The sequence below is a fragment of the Adiantum capillus-veneris genome, chromosome 23, assembly GCF_014529385.1.
Source record: "Adiantum capillus-veneris isolate H3 chromosome 23, ASM1452938v2, whole genome shotgun sequence".
In the NCBI taxonomy this organism is placed as follows: Eukaryota; Viridiplantae; Streptophyta; class Polypodiopsida; order Polypodiales; family Pteridaceae; genus Adiantum; species Adiantum capillus-veneris.
Genome location: NC_140953.1, coordinates 3662297 through 3677894, shown reverse-complemented (window position 1 = coordinate 3677894; position 15598 = coordinate 3662297). Strand labels below are relative to the sequence as shown.

At 44.9% G+C, this 15598-nt stretch overlaps 1 protein-coding gene across 2 annotated transcripts in view; it reads left to right on the top strand.

Annotated features, from left to right (window-relative positions):
• U2A' (U2 small nuclear ribonucleoprotein A) overlaps positions 1-15332 on the top strand; it is a 33869-nt gene extending 18537 nt beyond the window's left edge. For both annotated transcript variants that reach the window (XM_086496327.1, XM_086496329.1), the window contains exons 3-8: positions 26-155; positions 255-460; positions 14233-14394; positions 14481-14531; positions 14628-14807; positions 14890-15332. In XM_086496327.1, the coding sequence (XP_086352453.1) occupies positions 26-155; positions 255-460; positions 14233-14394; positions 14481-14531; positions 14628-14807; positions 14890-14895 (735 nt within the window). In that variant the 3' untranslated portion in view covers positions 14896-15332. The remainder of the gene's footprint in view (positions 1-25; positions 156-254; positions 461-14232; positions 14395-14480; positions 14532-14627; positions 14808-14889) is intronic.
• Positions 15333-15598: the final 266 nt, after the last annotated feature.

The window sequence follows — 15598 nt, the reverse complement described above, 5'->3', positions numbered from 1 at the left end:
AGGGTGGATCTTGCTGATTGTACAGGATCAATTTGACAGTATTGACCTTTCTGACAATGAGCTAGTAAAGTTGGAGGGATTTCCGTATTTAAAAAGACTCACTACCTTACTTGTCAGCAATAACAGGATAGCACGAATCAATCCAAATATTGGAGGTATTGCTTTCAATCAATTTTTAGTAAGTCAATTTGTTGTGGGCAGCACGTGATTTTGTTTGGGCCGCTTATGAACTTAGCCTCGTACGTCCTTTACAGGTTTTTTGCCCAAGCTTCACACCTTGGTTCTTACAAATAATCGCTTGGTAAACTTGGGGGATCTTGATCCTCTTGCAGTACTTGCAAACCTACAATCTTTATCCTTACTAGACAATATAGTGACAAAAAAAACACACTATCGACTCTATGTTATTCACAAGCTCCCAAAGCTGCATCTGCTGGATTTCAGAAAAGTGAAACAGCGGGTAAGTCAAGTCTTGACATTGAGACATTGTTGCTGCTTGTATCATAATTGTAATTAATCTTCATGTGATGAACCGTCTTTTTCTTTCGTAAAAATCGGGAAGGACTTGGTAATGACAGCTCGATTTAAGGGGTCAGGAACATTTTCCTTTTATTTTTGTGAGGCAAATAAGCACTTGGTAATAGCAGCTCGATTTAAGGTGCCAGAAACAGCAAGGGCCTAGTATTTAGGATAGTTTCTAGTTGAGCCTTAGCCTGCTGTGCTTCACTATGACAACAAGAAGCTCAGCTTTTGCCAAATACAAATCTAGTTGTGGTTTAGTGGAGGTAACCATTGTTGATCTAGTCTTGGTTTGCATGCCAATAAGCATGTGATGTAGGAGGCTGTCAACTTGAGGTACCGGTTAAGCTACACCTTCATGGTTTGACTACGCTAGTTGAACCTATGTATGTTTTCAGAAACTTGACTATCTTCAGACAGCTTTCTAAATTGTCACATCATCTTGTATTTGAAGGGCCCCACTCTCGATGGCGAGAGTGGTCTACTATTGATTGCACAATCTGGTACAAGATGCGGATGCAATGAGTCTTAAGTGGTGCTATGTCGAAAACTGTATGCTACAAGGACGACGGCGACGACGACGACGACGACGACGCTATCTGCTACTGTGACTTTGTATGTTAAAAAACGCTTTCTTTCTTGCTTGGGATCGTTGGATTGCTGTTGATGCAAAACGCTAATCTTTACTGAATTTCTGCTGCTTCAAAACGCTACCTGCTGCTCTCTTAAGCGCTGAATTACTGCTGCAATAACGCTGCCCTGATGGTGCTGAAGTACTGCTGAAAAACGCTATGCTGCTGTTTGCAATGCTTGTGTAGAAAACGCTGGGACAGCAGATCTTGAAAACACTGAAATTCTTGAGTCTTGCAAGGCTAATGAATGGGGTTGCTGGTGAGGAAAGGTGGCTGCTGAGAAACGCCAAGGTAGAGGCTGAAATCACTGGAGTCCTTTGCTGAAAACACGAGGTTGAGGGGGTCCTTGTTCTTGATGAGAGTGGGAGAGAGAAGCCTGCTGCAATAAATTGCCTGATGCCCTTTCTCCTCCTCTGCCAGATAGTGCTAGTGCTAAGTTGCTTATATATTTCATTAGCAAAATTGCCCTACCTAGTTCCCAACAAAGGTCACTTAATAAATAAGTGAAAATTGTCAAAAATAGGGAAAATAGGTTTAATGCACTGGAAAATTCCCCTGATGGATTTTGATGGTAATGCTGATGATCATGCTGTGTGCAATCGGAGGATATATATCTAATCTAAGTGCCTGGACATGCACGGTCTGCGAACAGACACACAAAAGTACCAGATCACTTCCTATCCTAGACTGACTTGACTGAACTGAACCTTGGTCATGTTGTAGCTTGTCCATGGACACGTAGGGTTGGATGTGTCATGTGACATCCCCTCCTTTTCAAAGTGAGGTACTGGTACCGAACTGTATGGCATCGAGGGAGATCGCCAATAGCATCCGGTATCCTGGAAAGGACTCTTCGCCGGCCCACTCTGATGCGTGGGTCATGCGTGCCATTGCAACGCGATTCGCTTCTTGTTGTTGTGCCATCACAACGCGATTCGCTTCTTGTTGTCGTGCCATCTTGTCCATCATCGTCTTGATCAAAGCCTCCATAGGATTTGGTGCAATCCTTGGCGTAGATGGCGAAGGGGGAGGGTCAGGAAAACCTCCATGATGAGGAAATTCTTCTTCACTACTCTCATGCCCATCACCTCCATGCGAAGTATCCATTCCGCTTAGGGTGATGATTATACACTGTGATCTTTGGTTCTTAAGTTCACGAGGAACTTGGGTTCTTGCGGGTCTTGGGGGTCTTGAGGTTCTTGAGTCTTGAGGGTCTTGAGGTTCTTGAAGGTCTTCTTTCGCTTGCAATCTGTGTTAGAGAAGGATCTTCTCTTCACCCGAGTTGTGCTCTTTTCCGTGGGCGCACCCCTTGGCGGCCTTGCGCTCACACCAAGGTTGCTTTTTCCCACCTCACTTCGATTGGCCGGCCGCCCGCTAAGTGCACGGTCCGCCTGAATGAGTGAAAAGAGGCAAGCGCGAACGGGTGTATGTAACAAACTTGGACACTCCAAGTCAAGAATCAACCGCGACAGCACCAAATAACCACTTCAAAACAATTCATAGATCACAATAGATTTGCACTGGCCCGGCGGAGTTCCGTGCCTAGAGATATTGGCCCCAAAGACTGGCGCCCCTTTCGGTATTTCTTTTTGTATTAATCAATCATCAAAGTACAAGAGAGCGGTTAGGGTTTCACTCTCAGACTCTGCGTCCAGATGCTCTGAGAAGTGAGGCCCTCACCACTAATTTAAAGGTTACAAGGGATGCCCAAAAGCAGAGCCCCAAAAGCTTTTAAAATCAAAAGCATCAGTTCTCTCTCTCTCTTAGAGAGTCTTTTCTCTTTTTTTTTTATAAAAAAAAAGCAAAAGCAAAATTCGCGTCGCTCATCATTTTCCAAAAAAAAAAAAAAATTTTTTTTAAAAAAAAAAATAATCCGCCTCCGCGATTTCCGGAATTTAGGGTTTTTGGCAAAAATTAGGGTTTGCAGGAATTTTAGGGTTTCTGGCAGAAATTAGGGTTTCTGCTGTCCGCCACGTCATCACTTTGTGACATACCCCCCTCTTGAAAGCATTGTAATCGACCGCGATTACGCCTGCAAAACCGACAAAAGCCATAAACCGTCTTAGCAGACACTGACTGTTAGTACCTACGTACTAGGAACACACATCTAGCACATGTACAAAATCGACAGTCACATCACACGACATCACAGGACATCACCAGACATCACAGGACATCACATGACATTCAACATTCATTCGGATCTTAGACCATGATTTATCGGCAATGTAGCTAGCAATCACATCTAGGTCCAATCGGGACCTCATCGATGTCCGATTGACTAACCCCTATTGCAACCATGTCTATTCGAGATCAATCAGACCAAAATGCTGCAGTCATTTCGGCTATCAGTTCCTGCACTCACAAGAAGTGAAGAACAAATCAGTATCATAATCAGGAATTCCATTTCATAAAGTCATCCAGCAGAATACTGTCAGCTCTCAGTATCCCTGAAGCTCAAAGAGACATCAGTGACTTTAGTATCAAAATCGAGGCATCTGTTGACAAAGGAGTGGAGCGACTCCCCTCTTGTGCATCCCACTGCACCAGATCTTCGGCCAAGCTGAGTTTCTGGGTTCCGTTTGGAGTAGACTATGCTAAACCAAAACATCGAGGTAAAGTTTCACAATCCGAGGAGTATCTGCTAGGTCCTCCTCCTCCATCCACTTCGCATCAAATGCAGGAAAGTTCTTGAACTTAACCAAGAACCGCCTTCGGACTTTACCTTTCTTCGTATCATTATGTGCCAAAATCTGTTCAGGAACAAGGATCTCCTCGTTTTCTTCCACTTCGGGTTGCTCATCAGGCTCCCCATCATCAGGCACATCACCCTTAACAGGGTTCAAGAGACTCACATGCAATGCATTATGAATCCTCCAAGTATCTGGCAGGTCCAATCGGAAGGAGACATCATTTATCTTGTCAGTAATCTGGAAAGGTCCGTAGTATCACATACTAAGCTTTGGAAAAAGCCTCTCCTTTCCCTTTTTTTTTTCTTAGGCGTGCCTTCTCAAAAGTAAGAGCACCCAATCATCCTCCTTCAGTTTCCAGTCGCGACGATGGCGATCCGCTGCCTTTTTCTGTCGTTCTTGAGACTTCAGTAAAGTCTCGTGAACCTTGGCAAAAGCCGTATCCAAATCTCGCGAATATTCATCCGCTTCAAATTTCTAATCTTTCGTGCTCAGGAAGGATGGAACCTTCGCAGCAGTTTCAACAATCTCTCATGGCGTCTTCCCCGTCGAAGAGTGTATCGTGTTATTGTAGGCAAATTCCACCAAAGGTAAGTTCTTTTCCCATTGAGTCTTCTGATGCGAGATACAAGACTTCAATAAATCTAAAATCACTGAATTGGCAATCTCAAATTGCCCGTCAGTCTGCAAGTGGAACGATGACGAGAACTGCAACCGCGTCCCAATGTTCTCCCAAATTGCCTTCCAAAACAAACTCATAAATCTGGGGTCTCTGTCGGAGACAATCGTCTCAGGCGTGCCATGTAATCGGAAAATCATCGTGATCATTCTGTATTCTCGGGAGATAAAAAAAAAGAAATCCATTTCAATATTTTCCCAGGGGCGGGTGGGTGGGTATGGGTAAAGGCTGTAACAATCCCTGTGCCTTATGCCTGTCAAACTTGACCTTCTAGCATACCAAGCAACTGCGCACAAACTCTTCCACATCCTTCTTCAGTCTCCGCCAAAAGAAATCTCTCTCTACCCCTTTCATGGTGGTAGCAATGCTGCGGTGACCCGTAAAAGGTGGACAATGGCAATCAATCATAACCTTTTCCCTCAACGGCTGTGTAACGCACAACATAGTCTTTTCCATCAAGTAGCCTTCCCGAAGGGAGTATCCAGCTACTGTCTCCCCATCCCGTATCCGTGTGAAAATATCTGCAAAACCTGTATCTGTGGCATACTAGTCGACCATATCCTCGAAGCTCCTATGATGGATCGCGGAAATAGCCAGAACCAACGGTTTCCGAGACAAAGCATCTGCCACCACATTCTTCTGTCCATGCACATGGATAATCTGGAAGTGGAACTATGACAAGATGTTCGCCCACCGCATCTGCTTTTCCGAAAACTGCTTCCGTGACAAGAAGTAGCGCAAACTCTGATGGTTTGTAAAGACAATAAAATCCGCTCCGAGTAGGTAATGCCGCCACTGAGTAAGAGCATGGATAACCGCCAAAAGCTCTTTCTCATAGATCTGTGCTGTCATCTCCGGCCTAGAGAACAAACGGCTCTCGTAAGCTATGACATGGCCTTCTTGCGTCAAGACCGCACCCAGACTACGACCACAAGCATCACAATATACTTCGAATGACTTCTGCAAGTCCGGCAAAGTCAAAATAGGTCCCGTAGTCAATTTCTCTTTCAATGTCTGAAAGGCAGTCACCTCTGTGGGTCCCCACGAAAAAGGTACTCCTTTCTGTGTCAAGATATGCAAAGGGGAAGCAACCTCTGCAAACTTTCGTATGAACCGCCTGTAGTATGAACATAGTCCCAAGAAGCTTCTAACTTCATGGACATTCCTCAAATCGGGCCAATCACGGATAGTCTCTATCTTGGCCGGGTCCATTTGCACTCCTGTTGTGTTGCTGACACAATGTGTCCCAAAAAGTGTATCCATGGTAGGAAAAAATTCACTTTTCTTTGCATTAATCACTAGCGTGTGATCTCGTAATGCCTAAAAGACTTGAAGCAGATGATCTCTGTGTTCTGCCTCATTCTTCTAGAAAACAATGATGTCGTCAAAGAAAGTGCCAACAAATAGCCTGTACTCTCGAAAAATCCTGTCCATCATCCGGTTAAATGTCGCAGGAGCATTGGTTAAGCCAAAAGGCATCACCAAAAACTCAAATAACCCAAAAGTCGTCCGAAAAGCTGTCTTGTAGACATCTCCTGGCGCTATCCTGATCTGATGATATCCACTCTTCAAGTCAATCCTGCTAAAGCACGAGGATCCCTGTAACCTGTCGAGTATATCATCGATCCTAGGAATCGGAAATCTGTTCTTGATGGTGATTTCGTTGAGAGTGCTATAATCGATGCACATTCTCCAAGATCTGTCTTTCTTCAAAATCAACAACACTGGAGAGCAATACGGTGAAGTACTAAGCTGGACAAGACCCTTTTCCAAGAGGTCTTTCACTGAGTTCATAATCTTTTCATTCTGTACTCGGCTCACACAATAAGGTGGCCGATTCGGTGGTGTGCTTCCAGATATCAGATCAATGGTATGATCTTCAGGCCCTCTCAAAAGCAATCGGCATGAGCGTGGAGAAAAAAATCTTGGCGTTCTTTTCTTCAGGTCAAAACATATTCAACTTTTATCCATGGTTTAGTTCTCCCAAAAGAATGAGTAAGAAAACTGAAGTTCATCAAGTACAATCTCTAAGCCCTTCATTTATCAAAGTCGCTTTCTCGGCCCGGTAGTCAACCACGGCGTAGTTCTTGTGGTACCAAGGGATCCCGAGTAGAACGTCACTCACGTGCCCTGAACACCCCTGTCATTGCAAACGAAGTTTGCCAATGCTCGGTGTAATGGCAACATCCCATCCGGGTGCCAGTCGAACTACCTCCGCCTGTCGGGCGCAGTTCCAAATCGAGCCGCCAATTCCAAGTGAAAAGAAGTTGGCCTTGGCTCCTTCAAAAGAGCTTCTTGATCCTTCACTTTGCCCCAAAAAAAAACGGCAAAGTTTGTACTTTCATTCATTTGATTCGGTGCAAGTCCCACGCCATGTGGTACCAGTTCTGCTTTTCTATTTGCCTTTTCTGCCACATTCCTCAGCTGCTCTCGAACTCTCAGACCTGTTGTCGTCTTTATCATTCTGTTCTTTCTGTGCCTTATCAGGGCACTTTGCGGAAATATGTCCATGTTTCCCGCATCCAAAGCACTTCCCCTCTCTGATGAAGCGAGCTCTCTCTCAGGAGTAAGCTTGGGTCGTGCATCCTTTTTTTTTTTCTCTGGGTTGCTCTTTTTCATTCTACTTTCATTCCCAGAAGTCTGTTTGGCTCGTTGTGTCATGGCCTCATCTGTGGGGTAGGTCAGACTGCCAGAGTGAATGGCAAAGCCCCGCTTCGCATGACTCATCAACTCCTGAATAGAAGCTGACTTCTGTTCCAAGCAGTGATCTCGGATCTCTGTAGGTAGACCCAAGGTAAACCGCTCAATTTGTTCTCTGAACGAGATCTTCTTGAATGAAGAGGCGGGTAGAAAAGAGCTCCAGAATCTTTCACAATAAGAATTCACTGTATCGCTCTTGGTCATCCGGAGATGGTTCCAAGCAGCTCGTATATCTCGCTCAAACTCTTGAGTCAACCAAGAAGAAATAAAAAGCCTCTTGAATTTCAGCCATGTAACTGGCACAGTCTTGCTTAATAGAAGCGTGGACTACCAAGTACGAGCATTCCCCTTAAAGTAAGAGGCAGCTCTCCGAATCTTGGAGTGCTCTGAATAGCGTCCTCCCGCGAAAGCGATGTCAAACTGCTGTATAAGAGACAAAGCCTTCGAAGCATCTGAGTATCCTGAAAAGTATCAAACTTGATCGAGTGGCCACCTTCCTTAAACTCTCGGACTTTCTTGCTGTTATCTTCGAGAAAGTCATACTGGTTGGCTTTGTAAAAATTCTTCTTGTTCGCATAAAACTTTCCGTCATCGGAATCTGAGCTGTCTGTAGACGAGTCCTCAGTAGAACTGTCAGTCTCTGGGCGAGATGTAGCCTTCTTTGCCTTTTTCTTGCCCGTTCCGAAGCTTTGTGTTTTGCTTTTTTTCTGTCTTCTTCGCTCTAATCCGAGGAGCTAGAAGAACTGTCAGAAGAAGAAGAAGAAGAACTGGGTACTCCTTCAAATCGAACACGCTTCTTCCGTTTCTTTGCTTTGTCGAATGTCGACTAACGACCCAAATATCCCGGGAAGTCAGTACCTTTGTTCTGCTTTTTGCCGTGCTTTTTGCCTTTCTTTTGCATGTCGAAAAGCTGAGCAATCCGTGCATCAACCACGTTCTCCAGTTCCTTCTCCGTATATTTCTTGGAGGCAGAAGGTTTCTTGAGAGCGGGTTTCGGGAGTGGTGTTGTGGTTCTCTGCCACTCCATCTGTACCTCTTTCAAAGAGGTCTGGTTCATATATTTTGCCATCTTCGGGTCCTTGGCAAAATTGAGCATCATCTTTGTTGCATCGCCGATCAATTGACGACACTCCATCTCTGTTTGCTCCGCCTGAGTAGGCCGAGGCGGGCCATACTCTCTGCCTGAATCTTCGTTGTGATCCCAGCCTGCATCTCCAGATGCAGAGGGAGTCGACTGATCATTGCCTGAAGCCATAGGTGCCGCGGAAAAAAATTCGGGGATCGGATTTCCCGTAGAAGAGAAATCGGCCGTGCTCTGATACCACTGTAACAAACTTGGACACTCCAAGTCAAGAATCAACCGCGACAGCACCAAATAACCACTTCAAAACAATTCATAGATCACAATAGATTTGCACTGGCCCGGCGGAGTTCCGTGCCTAGAGATATTGGCCCCAAAGACTGGCGCCCCTTTCGGTATTTCTTTTTGTATTAATCAATCATCAAAGTACAAGAGAGCAGTTAGGGTTTCACTCTCAGACTCTGCGTCCAGATGCTCTGAGAAGTGAGGCCCTCACCACTAATTTAAAGGTTACAAGGGATGCCCAAAAGCAGAGCCCCAAAAGCTTTTAAAATCAAAAGCATCAGTTCTCTCTCTCTCTTAGAGAGTCTTTTCTCTTTTTTTTTAATAAAAAAAAAGCAAAAGCAAAATTCGCGTCGCTCATCATTTTCCAAAAAAAAAAAAAATTTTTTTTTTTTAATAATCCGCCTCCGCGATTTCCGGAATTTAGGGTTTTTGGCAAAAATTAGGGTTTGCAGGAATTTTAGGGTTTCTGGCAGAAATTAGGGTTTCTGCTGTCCGCCACGTCATCACTTTGTGACAGTGTAACCCGACGAGGGGTGCGGGCTGTTCGGGTACGCCGCACACACACACATAGTTCTTCCGTCTCTTATCTTATTGAACTGAAGTAAGAAAATCAAGTTACCTCATGCTCGCATATGTGTGCATGTACAACCTTTCTTCTGCTTCCATGCAACTCCGGGAAAAGGGAGGGGGAGAGGGTAGTGGCGAGGGTGAGAGGCTCACAACCTTCGGGTCTCGGGAAAAAAATTCGCTCTGATACCACTGTAAGGATTCTAGGTATTAATCCTTAATTAAGTTTATTAAGACTTAAGAAACTTGAACTGTACTCAGAAACAAGACTTAGAAGACTCTGTGTTGATTGATTGAATATGTGATACAAGGGCTCCTTATATAGGAGACGAAAAGACAAATGAAAAGACATGTCTCTTGGGGAAGAGACATGACTTTAGACGTAACGACACATCCTTTCGGAGAAGAGTTGCAACCATTGGACGAAGAGTCGCAACTGTAGAGCGAAGGGGTGTGACCAGTCGTTGAAGGAGTGTGGCTTTTGGCGAAGAGGCACGTCTCTTGGGCGAAGGGGTGTGACCATCCAAGCGCAGCGGTCCTCCTTGGTATGGCACTTCGCGTATCTGCAACGAGGAGTAGATGTATTGCTGTTAACATAGTCACAATTGTGACAAAAGAGGAACGAGGGGAGGTTAGACAAGCCCTTCTTTCTTGGGTTACCTGCCACTCTTCAAAAACACAAATTAGGGATCGACATGCCCAAGTGGTCGTGGGTTAAGTGCGATCAAAACAAGCAAAAAAATTCTTGTGGTTCTTTGTGGTTGTTTCCTCGAGTGATGATACCAAACACTTCCAAAGAGCTGAGCTCTGATACCATGTAATGTGCAACGGAAGTGAGTGATTGTGTACGGCTCAGAATGAGTGAACAGTAAGTGCTCAAGGTTCCTTTTTACTTAGCGGAAGGGAGAGCCTTTCGTGCTAGAGAGAGAGTGGACGTGCAATCACCAAACAAAGTGAACGAACACTGAGAGTGCAAGTGAATGAGAGAGAGAGAGAGAGAGAGAGAGAGAGAGAGAGAGAGAGAGAGAGAGAAGATACACACCAGATGGGTTTCCAAACCCCCTCTTTGAGGGCTCCTGGCTAGAGTGGTACCTTCTTGGATTGCACAAAAGTCTAGTACAATGCTTTTGAATGCTATGATGCTAAATGAAGGCTAAGTCGACGACAATGTCGGCGACGATGCTATGGCTGAAAACTGAAAGGGCGAACTGCTGGCTGAATCTGCTGCCGCTCTGCAATGCAAAAATGAGGCTGAAACGCTGGATGAAAAACGCTGGTTGGTTCTGCTGCGGCTGAGGGTACGGCCAGGTCTTGCTGCTGACGTTAAGGGCTGAAAACGCCAGGCCTTGGGTGCTGAAAACAATGGCTGAAAACGCCAGGCCTTGGGTGTTGGAAACGCTGGCTGAAACTCTGAGAAAACGCTAAGGGTTGCTTGTGCATTGGTTGCCTGTGCTCGCCCTTGTCTTCTCTCTCATCGTAGCACCTCCTGGTGTTCTTTAATACTTGCTAAAGCTTGGGTCGAGCAATGCTCCCCTTCAGCCCACGATTTGCTTATTTATTTTTAAGTGATAAAGTCACTTAAATGTTATTAGAGGTGGTTCACATGCTATGGGGAAACTGACTTCATTTGGTGGCTAATGCTCATGATGGGTACTGGGTACTGATGCCAATGATGTGGGTTGTGCAATCAGAGGGTATGCAACTACTCTGAGTGCCTGGACATGCACGGCTCGTGAACAGGCTCACAAGGGTGCCAGAGCACTTCCTAGGCTGTTCTAAACCCTAGAATTGGGAGTTAGCTTGTCCACATGCACATAGGGGTAGATGTGTATGTGACATCAATGGTTGTTAAGGGGGGAAGTATGTTATGTCCCGCTCGCAGGAGAGGGGATCTAGCCTAGACGCCGTCGGGATGGGCGTCCAGTGTCCGGGCGAACGTAGTGTGAACCCGGCTAGTGTGGCCGGCCATTATTATAAAAGGGAGGCCAAGGCCTCATTTGCAGTTATCGACCCCCATTGGTAGAGTGCCAGTGGTTAGCCTGTGAGGCTAGGAGTGCGCAAGATCACCTCGAGGAGGTGAGGCTGGGTGGTATGGGACGCTCAGGTGCCTACGTCCTCGGACGTTGGCCCCAACACGGGGAGCTGTCGGATGGTGGCTATGGTCGGGTCGTTCGTCTGACGTGTCTGTAGGTGGTCCATGTAGCCGACAGATCTACTTCGTGTGTTCGTTTCAGATGGGGCCACTCAATGTGGTGAGGGAACGACCGAGAATAGGCTCAATGGGCTGTCGAAGGTCCGGGCTCCTATAGGGAGATTAGCGTCCTAGATCCAAGACATTTATCGGCAAGGGAAGGGGCTGAAAACTGAAAACCCTGGCTGCTAGGCTGATCCGGCTCGTATGGTGCTCACCATCAACGCCAATGACTGTAGTGCAAAAACGTTGGGGTTGATCGGACGCTGGCTGATCTGATGAAAAAACGCTAGGGCTGATGGTTCTTTTATGTTGGATTTCAGTGCCAGGTCGGGAAAATGTGCAAATTTGCGCACATGGGAGTTTTCAAGTGGTAACTCATTGTTTTGTGAACCATTTGACAAAAGAATTGGACCGACATGTTCCTCTACCCTAGGCCTACATGCACGTCATGTCAGTAGATGTCCAATGGAGTGTAATAACATCTGTCAAAACGCGTGTACAAACCATTTATGCAAGAGTGCTCCAAAAGTGGAAAACCTAATCTAATGGACTCGTCCAGACATGCAGGTCCTGCAAGCAGGCTCACAAAATTACCGATACTAATCCTCAGACACTCGATATGTACAGAATTGGCTCCGGAAGTCGATGAAGCATGTCTACATGGCACATAGAGCCATGTGCACGTGATAGGGGCCCTTGGAGGAGGGTTTTGGGACCCCTTCCGGTGTTAGTCTTCTTCTCTCTCTATCACTCACAAAACCTTCACTTGCAATACATTTTGAGGTATCACCATAAATCACTTCTGCTGCACATTACATTCATCTTGTGGAAATATCGGCAAAGTTGGAACTTTCCTCTCAAGTAACTCCTCACTATGAGTCTCGCAAATGCTCCAAAGCATATCCATTGTGCTTATGCAGACTTCTTGTGTCCCCCCATTATGAGAACTCTCAACAACATTCTTCTTCCTCCGTGCCATCATCAAGGCACTCCAAGTTCGCAAAGCAATCCTCTGTGGACAAGTACAAACTGGGCTTCAAGGCTGCAAGCAACCTCCCGTCGAAAAGAATCTCCAATTTCCTTAGCAAAGGCAGGTACACCGGCTGAGATTGGTCCAAAATCAGCCTTTCAGTGCGCACAAAAATCTCCAATGGGCTGGCTAAAAATCTGTGAAGGTACTGGGTGTGAACCGTCACACTTGAATCACATTCTGATCATCAAAGCACAGCCCAGATCTTGTCCAACTGCACACTGAAAATAAGCAACACTCAGGTACACAAGGTTTCTACTAGTTAGTAGACATTGATCAGTCCCCTGTCAAAGCAACAACGCTGGTTCAAGGAAGCTTTTCTGTGACGTAAAGGAAGCCACAAGTCACCCTCCTGCCAGCTGGAAAACGCAGCGGCAATCAGCCTCTCCCTCGCTCCGGAGCCACTAGGCGTCGTCAGGCCTAGGCTTTGATACCATGCTGTCAGGCCTAGGCTGGTCTGATGACAAGGGAACACGCGGGAGGGGGAGAGAGTACAAGTCTTGGGGGCACAACACTGCAAACCAAGAAAGTAGAAGGGTACACTGCAATGCCAGAATTGGGGGGCGCCCCCCCTCCCTATATAGGGGCTCAGGAATATATTGAAGATGGACAGATTGTGCCTGATCTATCACATTATTTAGCAAGGTTGGATCAGTCCGTACGTGCTGATCCGTACTGTACGGCACGTCTGTACTAATCCGTACTGTACTCGGACTGATCGTACTGTTTTTTTTTTAAATTTTTATTTTATAAATATAATTAATTTTGCGGCCTCATGGCAGTGACCAAGGTCCAAGCATTTTCACGTATTTCAGCATGGTGTTTTTATTTAGGTATGCTCTATTGGGAGGCATTTTGACTTGACATTTGGCACGATTTTGAACTCTCCTTATTAGCAGTTGTGGGCTACTTGAAGCAATGTTATGTTCACACTTCTGACTCTTTATTATGTAGTATGTACACTTTCATTGTTCAATTGCTAGTAGGTACTTTCATTAATGAATGCTTGAAGGTTTTTTATTGTTCGTTTGTCAACAGATTAAAATGTTTAATGTATGTTTTACACGATCGTTACTTGGTACTCGGCTAGTGAATCTCCAGTTGATAATGTGTAGTAATGTGTTCCCAAGTAGTTTGCATGATATACATTTTCTTAATCTCTAATGAATAATAGAAATTTTAAAAACGTTCTCTCATTTACTGGTTTTTTACAAAGGTACGTATTTTTACGTACATAAAAAATTTATCCATATGGAACGACGTACAGTATGTACAGATACGTACCGTACATTACGTATGGTACCATTTTGGTATTTAGTGCTTATAGTTGGGGATGCTTGATTCAAAATATGGAATAGAATTCACACGAGAGATTTTATTCAGTGTAGGTTAAAGGTTTATGATTTTATCTTGCTAGTGAACAGTCTTTGAATTGTCCATTCACGTAATAATTTCTCCTCTCTTTTGTATATGTCTGTGTTCTTTTGTGCAAGTGTTTTACCCTCTTATAGTTTGAAAGCTTAGACCTTTTGGTCCTTTTGAAGGGCATATAATGTTGTGTATGCATATTTCCAGTTTAACATGTGGAATGGCTTGTTTGTTTGGAGAGATGGGAAAGCTTTGAAAGAATGAGAAGATTGCGGCTCATGTGTAAGAGAGAAATTGATTACAGCTGCACATGGGGTCGTGCGCAGGCAAAATGTTACCATGCAAAGTTTGGGGTGGGACCTATGCTCTTTGGAGATTGATATTCAAGACTGGCTACCTGAATCACTTGGATACCCATGAATGACTTGTATAAATGTCTTTATTTTTGCTTGAGATGTTAAAACTCAAATGGCTTTGTTGAGCACAGGAGAGGCAAGAAGCAACTGCACGTTTTGGGTCTACGGAGGCTGAAGCATTAAAGGAGGCAAATACTTTTGTTCCAGGTGAATTACCTGAAGTGACCCCTGAACCGGAGCCTATGGAAGTGCAACCGGTTGGTCCAACGCAAGAGCAGATCTTAGCGATCAAGGTATCTACCATTGGTTTTCTGATTGTGGCAATTCTCTCAGCTCTTCAATTTGACTCCATATCATTTATTGAAACGTCTGTTTGCAGGCTGCTATTGCAAGCTCACAAACCTTGGAAGAGGTTGCCAGGTTGGAAAAGGTATGATAAACAGCATGCATGGTCAATTCTTCGGGTGGGCTTAGTAATGTCCCTTTCATTTATCGACACATTTTTTTGCACCATATTATTTTGTAGGCGTTGAAGTCGGGACAACTTCCAGCCGATCTCAAGATGAGTGACGAAGTGAATGTGGCTAAGGCACCTTCCAATCCAAGTACGGCGTCTGCAAACAGCGATCAAAACGACGTTACAATGACAGATGAGCTGACGAACGTGGTGCAGAGCACTCAGAATGGACCTGCATCTATGGACCAGGTACATACTTCATTTGCTTTCCTATCAAGAATTGTCTCGCTATGAATGATGCTTACTGATATTGGCAACTCTATGTGTACAGGGCTGAAGCATTTGTTCTATTGCACCAGCCTTCTCGGAGTGGTACATCAGTGCTTGTTGGCATAAAAACAGACTCTGTGTAGGTTTTAAAACACGAGTTTTGTAATGGTAGCCTTGGGCTTCAGGGAAGTGAGAGCCTTTTAGAACGTGGTTGATGGTACGGGTTATAACTGCAAATCAATGCTGTATTCAGGGGATGCAGGGGGTTTGTATTGTGCAGGTTGCCTTGTACTATACTGGGTTGGGGCCCAGTGTTGCACTCGTGATTGATGAAATGAAGACATTTAGTGGAAGTGATAATGAGAGTGTTGTTCTTTTCATGGATTTGTGGAGCTGGGTTGGGAGGACTATTTGTAATTTCGTACTACTTGCTAGTTGCAGCCTACAGCTTCAGGGTCTTTCAGGAGAGACAGAGCATTATCAAATTATACCTTGTTCTGGTCTCATTTGTTCATCGATAAGTTTTCTGTTTCATCTGGTTTCTCCTTTGAAGCTTTTCAACTCAAGAATGAATTCTCTTGTGCGTGTCTGCATTACTGCTGGCCAATGCCAAGGTTTGGTATTCATGGTGCTAACTTCTAGCAAGTAAGTTCAGTTTGCAGGTTTGCTATATTTCGTTTTGGGTACTCGTCAATTTGGCATCAGAAAGTCTGCTTGATTTATCATTATGGTTCCATGAAGATTGGATCTGAGCTTGCTTGCAATCCATG